Source organism: Electrophorus electricus, chromosome 20 (assembly GCF_041902795.1).
Source record: "Electrophorus electricus isolate QZ-2024a chromosome 20, ASM4190279v1, whole genome shotgun sequence".
NCBI lineage: Eukaryota > Metazoa > Chordata > Actinopteri > Gymnotiformes > Gymnotidae > Electrophorus > Electrophorus electricus.
The window spans coordinates 18,077,501-18,089,274 of record NC_137516.1 but is presented as its reverse complement, the minus strand read 5'-3'; the positions used below and the strand labels follow the sequence as shown (position 1 = coordinate 18,089,274).

The following is an 11,774-nucleotide window of genomic DNA, read 5'->3' as shown; positions in this document are numbered from 1 at the left end:
ACGGTCAACATTTCGACACTACCAGTCACGAGAGAAGTGACAGTCTATAGCGTACGCTTAGCTGGAGACCACAGCGCCCCCTGAGGGAAAGAGGGTGAGAGAACAACACCTAGGCCCATCCATCACGGGGCATGCAGACACACTCACACCTACAGACATTCACAGCAGAACAACTAGGTTTGTCAATTCAGAGGACAAACTTAGGACAGCCAACTGAGGGTACAGTTTAGGATATCCAGTTCACCTAAACTCCATGTTTTTGGACAGTGGGAGACCAGGCCCTGGTGGAAACCCTCGCTGTCGCGGGGAGAACATGGAAACTCCACCCGTGCTGGGAGGCAAACGTACTGACCACCAAGCCCACATGTTGATCATGATGAGTTTAAACGGCAAACTCCTCCAGCTACAGGAGGGTCTGCAGGTGGATTTGATGGCAGCTCATATCTGTAGCGACAGTGGACGAGCCATAGAGCAAGGAGGCAGGCCAGGATTAGTGTCCATGCTGGACTCCTTACTAATGAACATATTCTGGACATTTCCTCACTTTTTCAACTGTAAAACAGTTCTGCACCAAGAAAACTGGATGCACAGAAACTTTGGCTCTATGCTGTCCAGAGTCAATAGTGCATTCTCAGAATTACTGCAATAAAAAAGGGAATATTGTTAATAATTATTATTGTTATGATTATTCAAAATATTATTAAAGGCTACAAAGCTGGCTGTTTCTAGATGAAGGATCTTTAGAAGTCAGACAACAGCATTAATAAGAATTTGTGTCTTAACTTGGATGTGTGTTAATGTCAATAAAACAATAAGGCGCACAGCTGAGTACAGGACAGTAGGGTCTGGAGAACCTCGAGGAGTGACTGCATCTTTTGTACAGATTATGTCGCCCCCTGCTGTTCCAGGAGCGAAGGACAAGCGTGACAGTTCTGTTTACAACGAAAGGACAAACTCTCCAAAAACGTCAAAAATAATGTTTATAGAAAAGACAGATTTCTTTAATAATGAATCTTATGAATGTTGAAAACTGGCCTGCATTTTAAACGCATTAGCAGGAGCAACTGTACATGAAATTTCGAAGGCTTCCTTGAAAAATAGTGCAGATTTACGCATAAACACAAGCACTTCATGTTGGCCGTTTGAATTCTCGTGTATCTTTATTTCACCCATTAACTTATTTCTAAAGCATAATAAACGGAAACAGCAGCACAACCGCAGCAGCCGTCCGTACATACAGCGGCAGCGTAGCTCCGCGCCGCACGGTGGCGGTGGAGCGGCGGCGCCTCCCTGCAGCCTCCCTGCGAGGGCCTGTTCTTCTGCGCCGTTAACGGTTAAGACCCTCCGGGTTTGTCAACAAACGGCGGCGTCACGGTTCACGCTCGCGACGCGCTCTACGCGGGAGTCCAGGGGAAACGGCTCAACGGAAGCGCGCGCTGACGGTTGTACTTATCCGACAGCTCTGACAGGTCTTTGTGCTTTAGCTTGATAGCCTAAGAAGCTAACCTAGCTAGCTAGCCTAAGACGCTAACCTAACCGGGTGAGCTAGGTTAGCTAGGGTAGGGTCCCCTAGGTTAGCTAGGTTAACTAAGCTATCTAGGTCCCCTAGGTTAGCTAGGTCCCCTAGGTTATCTAGGTCCCTTAGGTTAGCTAGGTTATCTAGGTCCCCTAGCTTAGCCAGGTTAACTAAGCTATCTAGGTCCCCTAGGTTATCTAGGTCCCTTAGGTTAACTAGGTTATCTAGGTCCCCTAGGTTAGCTAGGTTATCTAGCTAGCTTGAGTAGCCGCCCGAATGCGCTCTTGCTGAAGCTCCGCTACCTCAGCCATCCGCTAGGCCTTTAGGGAACTTCTGCAGCGGCTTGAACATGTCCTGCGGTCGGCAGCAGCAGGCCGGCGGCGGGCCAGGGTCTGTCCCCGGGACGAGCTCCGGGGGCCCTACGGGTGCCAGCGGCGGCGGCGGCAGCAGCAGCGGCACCCCGAACGGCAGCAGCCCCGGTAACGGGCTCTCTTCGCGGACACCGGGCCCGGGAGCAGCGGTCTCGTCTGCTGCGAGCCACAGCAGGAAGAGGCCGCTCCACAACGGCCTGATGAGCCCCTACGAGGACAAGAGTAACGACTTCGTTTGGTACGTTAGCGGGACACCACGCGGCCGTGGGGCTTTGTTCGGGGTATCTCACTCACACGTGTGCCTTAACGTCGTTTAATGTCGTTTACACGACACAAGCTCGTTAAACGCTTAGATATGGTGACGTTAGCCGTTAGCCTGATCATAGCTGGACTAGCTTAGCTTAGCTAGTCTGGTCTGGGGGGTTTCAACTAAAACTAATTGGCTAAATAAACGAATATTAGCTAAACTAGTATTTGCTTATGCATTAAGCTAAATTGAATATTGGCTAAATTAATATTAGCGTTATCTGTTCTATGCTTGTTAATTCATGCGGTTTGAAAAGTTTTCGTTCCTCTTCCACCGAGCTGGTCGCGACAGAGTCCAGTTACTCGTTCGGGAAGCCACCAGTATTGGCTAACTACGTCTACCCCGATAAAGCACATTAAAGTCTGAGGTGTTGACGTGAACATATGGGCTAAGGGCTGTCCTACAGGGACTCCAGTTCAGCTCTAGGCTCACTTGTGTTCTTTATGGCTCGTTAAGACCAATACGGTGCTGAAGAGCAGTTAAACCAGTACCGGATCTTCAGTGGTGCTGCTTGGGTTGGCATAAGCAGGGACGTCAGGGTTTGGTGGTAAACAGTGAGGTTCTTCAAGACCAGACATGATTTCTCTTTTTTTAAGATATGCTTCCGTCCTCACAGGCAAAAAAAATGTCGTCACCTCTCTCTCTTTGTATTTTTTGTTTGTTTTTTTTTTTTGTTTTTTTTTCCCCAGCCCCATATGTTTTGAGATGATAGAGGAGGCCCACATGACAAAATGTGGCCACAGTTTCTGGTGAGATTTACAAGTGCATCCATTCACCTTCCCGTGTCTGAAATGCGTAACAGTTTTTAACATGGTTCCTTCCTGTGAAGTTCATTCTCGCGTTCCGTCTCCAGTTACAAATGTATACGACAGAGTTTGGAAGACAGCAACAGGTGTCCAAAATGTAATTACATAATTGACAACGTGGACCAGCTCTACCCCAACTTCCTCGGTGAGTGGTTCCTGGCTCTAAAGTTGCACCTGAACGCTTGCTGTCGTGGGTTGTGCTGAACTCGGTACAGTCGCGTGGGTCTGTGTTGCTGTTTTGCAGTGAATGAACTGATCCTGAAACAGAAGCAGAGGTCGGAGGAGAAGCGACTGAAGAGGGACCACCCTGTAAGCGTGCGTCGACGTTACTCACTCTGCCTCACTGCCTGTGCCTTAATCTATACACCTACACTCCTTTACACCCGTGCATTAACTACATATTACACGCAACATTAGTTCACTGTCTCTTGGCCGCAGTATGTTACAAACACGTGCTGAGAATGTGTGCTTAATGTATATTCTGTTTTGTATATTCCAAAAATGTCCGTTTTCTTTTGAAATCTTATGTGCTACATTAGTTTTTAGTAGCTCTGCGTCATTCCTAGAGTGCGCCGCGGTTACTCTGTGGCATCTGTCAGATGTTGTTGCCTAGTGTCTGTCAACAGCAGAGAGATGCTGGCGGCTAACGGAAGCGTGTGCTCTGCCCCTCTGCCCCGCGGCCAATCACGTTGCTCTGTTTTCATGTGCGGCGCTTGTAGAACGGAACCAAGTGGCAGTTTTTCCAAGACGTTCTTGGCACAGACCAGGAGAACCTGGATTTAGCAAACGTCAACTACATGCTGGAGCTGTTGGTCCAGAAGAAGAAGCAGCTTGAAGCGGTTGGTACTGCAGAACTGTGTGTGTGCATGCGCGTGCGTGTTTGTGCGTGTGTGCGCTCCGCTTCGCCCCGAATGCCACCCTCGGTCCTGTTTCCACAGGAATCACAAGCAGCCCAGCGGCAGATCCTGATGGAGTTCCTGAAGGAAGCCAGAAGGAACAAGAGAGAGGTTACTCCCGTTAATGCATGCTACACCCGTTAGGGCTTGAAATGTGGAAAAGTGACCTGGCAGCTAATGGATGTTGGAATTTATTTTTTTCTTTTGTAGCAACTGGAACAGTTGCAGAAAGAACTCAACTTTCTGGAGGAGGACATAAAGCGTGTAGAGGTAAGACATCCCGTCTGCTTGTTGTGAGGGTCTTTGTGCAGGTTGGTCCTGAGTTCCTTCCACTCTCCGTAGGAGATGACGAGGCTCTACTCACCAGAGAGCGACATGGACCATAATCTGGACAGCACGGTGCCTCAGTTTGGGGAAGAGAACCCTCCTGCCCCCAGGTACCTGGTTTTTCAGCAGAAGAAACGCATATTCCTACAAAGGACTGATTAAATGGGAGCAGAGCTATGTTTTTAAATTTTTTGTTAGAACGCTCAAAAGAACTGTGTGCGCACGTGCGCGTGCATTTTCCTCAGCATAGTAATACATTTTCATTTTTAATTTCATATTTGGAATATAACACTAGGAAGACCTGCGGTAATGAATCGTTTTCCTGCAGAAGTGTGGCCCGTAGGGCTTAATATTACTGCCTGATGTCAATAATATTAAAGTTCTTTCTTCTGCAGTTTCTTTCTCACTGTACAAAACAAGCCAACCTGCTGCAGACTACGTGACTGCAGCCTGTGTATTTATATTCCTTCTTGGAAATGTCCTTACCCTCAAACAAAAAAAAACCTGATTTTGTTTTGTGACATATTTGTTACACAGAATGTGAGATTGTAATATTCATATTGTCCAGAAATCAAGGTTTCGCGGTTGTGATTTACGGCTCCGACGTCTTCGGTTATGCGGTCAGAACCGTTATGGTATGAAGAGAGGAGATGTGTTCTAAATGTGGAAAGAGTCTGGTAGAACATCTTCCTGCTTCTCCTAAATCTTTTCTCTCCCTGCAGCAGCTGTATGATGGAACACACCGAATACATCCAGCCTCCGCAGTTCGGAGGAAGTTCCCAGGTATGAGTAGACTTGTTTTATCTAAAGTTTCAAAACCACTTCAGTTACAATGCTGACAAAGCAAAACAGAGTATTTGTTTGGCTATTCAGATTATAAAAACAAACAAAAAACAACAACCCAAACACAGTTCTGTATAAGATGTGCTGAGTGCTTTTGTGCGTGAAATGTGTCCCTAAGGGCAAGAGGCAGACCTGGTACAACAGCACGCTGGCCTCTCGGCGGAAGAGGCTGACGGCACACTTTGAGGACTTGGAGCAGTGCTACTTCTCCAACCGCATGTCTCGGATCACGGGTACGTTAGTATGCTCTCTCTATACGTCTCACTGTGGGTCGGGCAGCTGTTCTGTGTTTGTGCGGGACAGAGGTTTGCCCGTTCCCTGGGTGACGTGTGGGCAGTGGTGGGCAGTACAGAGTCCTAACTTTTTGATTAGTACGGCCAGATTTATTGGAGGGTTGGAGGTGGTCTGAGTTTTCTCCACTTGCGTTAGGGGTTGGATGAAGTTGAGCAGATTCTGTGTAGGCGAGTATGAGGAACAAGATGAACCCAGTGACTACTGACTACTACTGAAAATGTTCACATTTAACATTAATGCTTCTTAAGGTGCTTAGGTTCAGGACTAGGGTTAACCCGAACCCTGGAATCAGGACTAGGGTTAACCCGAACCCTTGTGTCACTTTCCAGATGACGGCAGGACTGTAAACCAGCTCGACGACTTTATGGAATGTCTCTCCAAATTCACACGTTACAACTCTGTTCGGCCCCTGGCCACTCTGTCCTATGCCAGTGACCTGTACAACGGCTCCAGTATCGTCTCCAGGTACGTGCTCGCTCTCGCCCAGACGCACTCAACCACATGCAGCGCAAAGTGACCCTGCCGTTGTGAAATTTAAGAAATCTGGCCTCATCTCCTGAGTTTGCCAGCAGAGGGAGCTGTGGTATTACCGCGCTGGTGCTGCACGCACTCTGCAGCCGGTGTCCTTAAGTGACCTCCTTATAAGCCAGAGCCTTGCAGTGGGGGGGGGGGGGGGTCTCGGTGGAACTCCTTACCTACAGGTTCTCGGTGCTTTCTCGTGACGGTCGTTTATCTGATGGCGTGACGGGTAACCGAGTCTCCTGGCTTGGCTTCCCTGCGTCCAGGCAATTGTGGTCTGCTGTTGACAGGCTGGTGGGACGCAGGTGCATTTCTGACGCCTGTAACTGCAGGAGACGGTGGCGTGTATGCAGGGCGAAGGAGAACTGCCTTCCTCACCCTGTCTCTTCCGCCCTTCTCCCACGCAGCATAGAGTTTGACCGTGACTGTGATTACTTCGCCATCGCCGGTGTCACCAAGAAAATTAAGGTGTTTGAATACGGTACGGTGATCCAGGATGCTGTGGACATCCATTATCCCGTCAACGAGATGACGTGCAACTCCAAAATTAGGTGAGAAAGCGTCTCCCGGCTCAGAGAGAAATGCTTGTAGCAGGATACACAGACATGCCATTGATGCAAATGGATTCTCTCTCTCTCTTCCTCCCCCCAGCTGTATCAGTTGGAGTAGTTACCATAAGAACCTGCTGGCGAGTAGCGACTATGAAGGGACGGTCATCCTTTGGGATGGGTTCACAGGGCAGCGGTCAAAGGTTTATCAGGTATCTCTGCAGCATAAAGGGGACGTCTCGCCTAGCGCAGGCTCAGCGCCGGCGTGATGTCTCACTCAGTCTCACGACTGTTCTCCTAGGAGCACGAGAAGAGGTGCTGGAGCGTGGACTTCAACCTGATGGACCCCAAACTCTTGGCGTCGGGCTCAGACGATGCAAAAGGTGAGATCAAAGTAGCCCACTCCTGACACGCCCGCGCACACTCACACGCTCACACTCTCGCACGCTCACACGCGATGCGCATCCTTTTTTTTTGGTCTGTTTCCACAGTCAAATTGTGGTCTACCAATCTGGACAACTCGGTGGCCAGCATCGAGGCCAAGGCCAACGTCTGCTGCGTGAAGTTCAGCCCCACGTCTCGCTACCACCTTGCCTTCGGCTGCGCAGGTACCGCACGCACAGCATGACGTTCCGATCACTTCTGATGCAGGTCGAGCCCGTCACTCATTTTCCAGACAGCTCCAGTTTTCCATGCCTTTTGTTTTCCCCTCATCCAGACCACTGTGTCCATTACTATGACCTGAGGAACACCAAACAGCCCATCATGGTCTTCAAAGGTCACCGCAAGGCCGTGTCTTACGCCAAGTTCGTTAACGGCGAAGAGATCGTGTCTGCGTAAGTACGCCGCTCCCCTTTCGCACGGCCGGGTCCGCCTTCCGACGCCTTTCACCTTTTTAAAACGGGCCAACAGACGTCCGATAATGCGTCCGCGTGTCCCTCAGGTCCACAGACAGCCAACTAAAGCTCTGGAACGTCGGCAAACCGCACTGTCTGCGCTCCTTCAAGGGTCACGTCAACGAGAAGAACTTTGTGGGTCTGGCCTCCAACGGTGACTACGTGGCCTGCGGTGAGTGTCGCCGCGCTGCAGCGCCCCCATCTGGACACTTGGCACATCACACGCGCCTCACTGTTCTCCGTTTACGTTCCCGCACGCGAGACTCCCGCTGATGTTCTGATCCGGTTCAGGCAGTGTAATGGCAGCTGAGTGCCAACACGAAGTGGGAACTGTAGTTGTGTATGTGTGTCATAGTCAGCGATAATGAATATATAACACAATAATGTAAATAATATGGAATAAACGTTGCATAAATGGCAGGTACGGTTGCATACGTCCTAAACTTGACTCTGTCCTTTGCTGCAAACAGGAAGTGAAAACAACTCCCTGTATTTGTACTACAAGGGCTTGTCCAAAACGCTGCTCACCTTCAAGTTTGACACGGTCAAGAGTGTCCTGGACAAGGAGAAGAAGGAAGACGACACCAACGAGTTCGTCAGCGCCGTGTGCTGGAGGGCGCTGCCCGATGGGGTGAGCAGAGATCTCGACACGCTCGCAAGCGCGCGCATGCCGTACCACTGTTTGGCTTCCTCTGCTGGTTAGGGTTGGGCTGGCAGAGAGGGAGGCCAAACGTTGCCTCTCGCTCGTCCTGTAAGGTCTCGCACGGCGTGTGCGTGGCCGGCGGCTCAAGAAAACGCCGTAGCGGACCTGGTTCTCTGAAATGATGCGACGGACTGCTTGTCTACAGGCGCGCGCGTCAGAGACGATGTCATCAGAAAGGGGAAGCGCAGTTGGAAATTGACTCGGGGGCCGAAGTAGCTAGCAAACCGTTCCTGAGAATAGATGTGAAGAAGCCGTCTTTGCTTTTAAAGCTACAGTCAGGCTTTTTGCAGCATCTGGCCTGCTCACCTGTTTAGCTTACAAAAAAAAAATCAACTTGCTGAAAGGAGTCATTTTGGAGCAGGAGTTTATCACGTGACTGCACAGCTCACACGGTTGAGTGCAGTTAACGTTTTAGTGGTGATGGGTACTACCTGGATCCCAGTAGAAATGGTCGTATTAACATGGATCATGTTAACGCCATAACAGTAAACATTCTCTCTCTCTCTCGTTGTCCCACTGGTGTCGGTGAGCGGCTGCTGTCTGAGAGCCTGACGGCACTCGCGTCTGAAGTAGGTTTCGTAATTAAAGGACGCACCAAGGCTGCCGACATTTCCCCAAAATTCTCTCATTATTTTATTCATGTCTGTACATTTACTTGTTAGACTGGGACAAGACGGAACATGAAGTACTTCAGTGTAACAAAACGATACCAGATAATCACAGCCGTCCCAGGCATGAAGGGATGTGATTAGCGATCATGTCTCCCTCTTGACTTCAGGCAACCGAACGTTTACATGGTATATTTGGTATTTTTTGACATGATTTGTATATTTGTTTTTCTCTCTTTTCTCTATTTATTTATATATAGTGTGTGTGCATGCGCTTTTTTTTTTTTTTTTTTTTTTTTTTTTTTTTTTTTTTTTTATCCTGGCTAACGATTTTTCTCTTCACAACAAAGGCACCACTTGCGTGCAGGACTCGCTTGCTCAGCTGAATTTCTGCTCCCGTGTCTGTCGCGCTCAATTAATTCCCTTTCGCAGCTTTACATAAATTACCCTGACCGGGAAGGAAATGTCTCACACCTTTTGTTTACGTAAAGGCCCGTGAAACCTGCCATCCTTAACGTTCCTTTAAGCAAGAACCTAATAAGGCATGAATGGAGACGTGGAGAGGGAACACCCAGGGAGGGACTGCCCCGCACATATGATGTACGGCGCCCGTCTAACTCACATGTTACTCTAAGGGATGAAGGTTTTTATATAGCGGCAGATTAGGACTTGAGAAGACCCAAAGTCCTGGTTCTGTGTGTGGGGGGGGGGGGTGTTGTCTGTCTACTGTTGATCCAACTTCTCTCTCTCTACTCAGGAGTCAAATGTGCTGATCGCAGCCAACAGTCAAGGAACCATCAAGGTATGTATGTTAAAATAAATCCAAAATCCAAAATATTTCTCTTCTAAAATTCTTCCAGAAGCCCCTTCCCTGTGTTCTGATGGATCTGTCTCATTTGTCTTCTCAGTAGCCACCTTGAATCAGATGTATAAAGTGTGTGTGTGTGTGTGTGTGTTTGTACATTTGTTGAGAAGGACATGCCCACTGGACATGCCCATGTGTCAGTCAGCGCTTCTGATGCACGTGCTTTGTTCCTGATCCAGGTACTGGAGCTGGTTTGAAGGCGAGCCCAGCCCAGCCCCGCGGTACTGAGCCGTCACCTGGCTTGTTCTCCTTGTCGGAGGAGGCGTGTGGCCCTGCTGAAACTCCGGCTGGCTTGACGCGAATGTTTCCAGTGAGCCATGTCCAAGCACGACAGGCACAGCTGAGAATCTCCCGACTTTCATATCAAACCTGAACTTTGCGGGACGGCCTGGCCGTCCCACACTTCAGTACGAGTGTCGTTTGAGACGGAGTGAGACTAACTGAAACACGAGATGAGCTTTTATGGGACGGATAGGTGATGAACGGGTGCTTTCTTTTCGGAAGCAATCGGTTGAGTAAAAGCGTTAACACGGAGACATTTTAGTAACAGACAAACTCCCAGACCTGTTGTGAACGTTTAGTGGCGGCACATCTAACACACACACACACACACACACACACACACACACACACACACACACACACACACACACACACACACACACACACACACACACACACACACACACGGAGCCAAAGCACAAACCCGGAACACAACAAAACTGCCTTCTGTTATATAAATGACCAATCCCCACCTCCGCGGTTCAGTCCGTAGTCTTCGTACGCCCTTGTCTTTTGATGCGTTCAGTGTCGGCGGAGCCACAAAAACGGACGTTTTCGGTTTGGCCCATGCAGGTGGCCTCTCTCTCTCTCTCTCTCTCTCTCTCTCTCTCTCTCTCTCTCTCTCTCTCTCTCTCTCTCTCTCTCTCTCTCTCTCTCTCTCTCTCTCTCTCTCTCTCTCTCTCTCTCTCTCTCTCTCTCTCTCTCTCTCTCTCTCTCTCTCTCTCTCTCTCTCTCTCTCTCTCTCTCTCTCTCTCTCTCTCTCTCTCTCTCTCTCTCTCTCTCTCTCTCTCTGTGTGTGTGTGCGCGTATGTGTGTGTATTATGGGACCTTTTTTCAGTCTGTGTTGGTATTGCTAACATCAAGCCTCAAAACTGCCATGGCTGAATAAGACAATTACTTTCCCATACTTGTGAAATCGAAGACCCACCCCACCCCCCGGCATCTGAGTTTCTCACGCATATGGGTGATTTTCAGCCGCTGGGTGTTAGGACAACAAGCAGTAATTCTCTGTTGGGATAATTTAACAATCACCTATAACACATTGCTGCTCTTTGTATCATTCAGTTCTTGTACAAGTATTATTTATTTTTATAATTTATAGACCATTTCTGGACTTCATGCCGGTGGTAGTTTGTAGGTTTCTGAAGCTTGGATCTCTTCTTCCCACCCCCCAGTGCTTTAGTGATGACTTGTACCCGTTCTCTGATTTTTAACCCACTGGTCTGAATGAATAAATGATTATCTTTGTATGCATCAGATTTGCGTCTTGTTATTACACTCCTGGCCTGGTTTACCTGTGCCGTCCTGTATTGGGAGAAGAAACTTGTTTGATGATCTAAGTTTCAGTCAATACGACAGTATTGTCACACACAATTTCACTTGCCAGACAATGTTGTGCATCTCTCGCGCTCAGATGACAGACATGCACAGCTGTCAGTAAACTATACTCATAAAGGTGGAATATACACAGTAATACCAGGTTAAACATTTGTGGTTTTGCAGTAAATTATAAGAGGTGAAAAAGCTGAAAATTCAAACTTAATTAGCACAACATAAGAGAATTAGTATAAGAAAGCAACATGTTGAGGACTAGTATTAATAAACTGTGTTTTATAAAACACATTCACTCGTGGACATATAGAAAATAAATTTTGCACTTTAGAAATTCACATTGGTTCCTTTTACTGAAAATAATCACACCTATATTATTAAAATACTTCTGTGGCAGTGCAGTCAGATAAAATAAGTTGCTGCGCCATAACGCTGCTCTGCTCTGTGATGTCCTCCGTTTTGTCCTGTTGTTGACCCCTGTGATACCAGCTTCCTCTGTGTGGAAGTGCTTCCTGTGTGAGGGCCCGGGAGAGAGACTCGTCCCCTCGGGCTCCTTTAAAGAGGAGGCACTCCCTCGGTCCTGCAGTCAGCCAGCGTCGTTGGCACTGGGGGTAGAGAACAGAGCTAATGAGAGAGCGAGAGAAGAAGGGGAGTGGGAGAA

General features: G+C 48.5%; 1 protein-coding gene across 8 annotated transcripts; it reads left to right on the top strand.

Moving 5' to 3' along the window:
* The first annotated feature begins 1,314 nt into the window (after positions 1–1,314).
* On the top strand, positions 1,315–11,033 carry cop1 (COP1 E3 ubiquitin ligase). 8 transcript variants are annotated; one of them, XR_014118897.1, is made up of 20 exons: positions 1,315–2,125; positions 2,884–2,943; positions 3,048–3,145; positions 3,245–3,315; positions 3,720–4,007; positions 4,107–4,166; positions 4,239–4,333; positions 4,946–5,006; positions 5,185–5,299; positions 5,690–5,825; positions 6,287–6,430; positions 6,531–6,639; positions 6,729–6,810; positions 6,919–7,035; positions 7,146–7,263; positions 7,371–7,495; positions 7,794–7,954; positions 9,126–9,234; positions 9,392–9,436; positions 9,679–11,033. XR_014118897.1 is itself a non-coding variant. In XM_035536437.2 (20 exons), the coding sequence occupies exons 1-20, from the start codon at positions 1,866–1,868 to the stop codon at positions 9,694–9,696; spliced, it is 2,055 nt and encodes a 684-aa protein (XP_035392330.1). In that variant the 5' UTR covers positions 1,316–1,865; the 3' UTR covers positions 9,697–11,033. The 8 variants fall into 8 exon arrangements, 7 of the variants coding, with proteins under 7 accessions (XP_081559689.1, XP_081559688.1, XP_035392330.1 ...); XM_035536437.2 differs by lacking the exon at positions 9,126–9,234 and having other exon boundaries at positions 1,316–2,125; positions 3,245–3,309; positions 3,720–3,839; positions 3,939–4,007; positions 4,949–5,006; XM_035536436.2 differs by lacking the exon at positions 9,126–9,234 and having other exon boundaries at positions 1,316–2,125; positions 3,245–3,309; positions 3,720–3,839; positions 3,939–4,007.
* The last annotated feature ends 741 nt before the right edge of the window (positions 11,034–11,774 follow it).

What these genes read in the sequence shown, in the direction of transcription:
- cop1 (XM_081703562.1), top strand. Translation starts at nt 1,866, where the DNA reads ATGTCCTGCGGTCGGCAGCAGCAGGCCGGCGGCGGGCCAGGGTCTGTC. An exon ending in GGCGAAGAGATCGTGTCTGC is followed by an intron (nt 7,264 to 7,370) that starts GTAAGTACGCCG and finishes CGTGTCCCTCAG; the next exon opens with GTCCACAGACAGCCAACTAA. An exon ending in GGAGGGCGCTGCCCGATGGG is followed by an intron (nt 7,955 to 9,391) that starts GTGAGCAGAGAT and finishes CTCTCTACTCAG; the next exon opens with GAGTCAAATGTGCTGATCGC.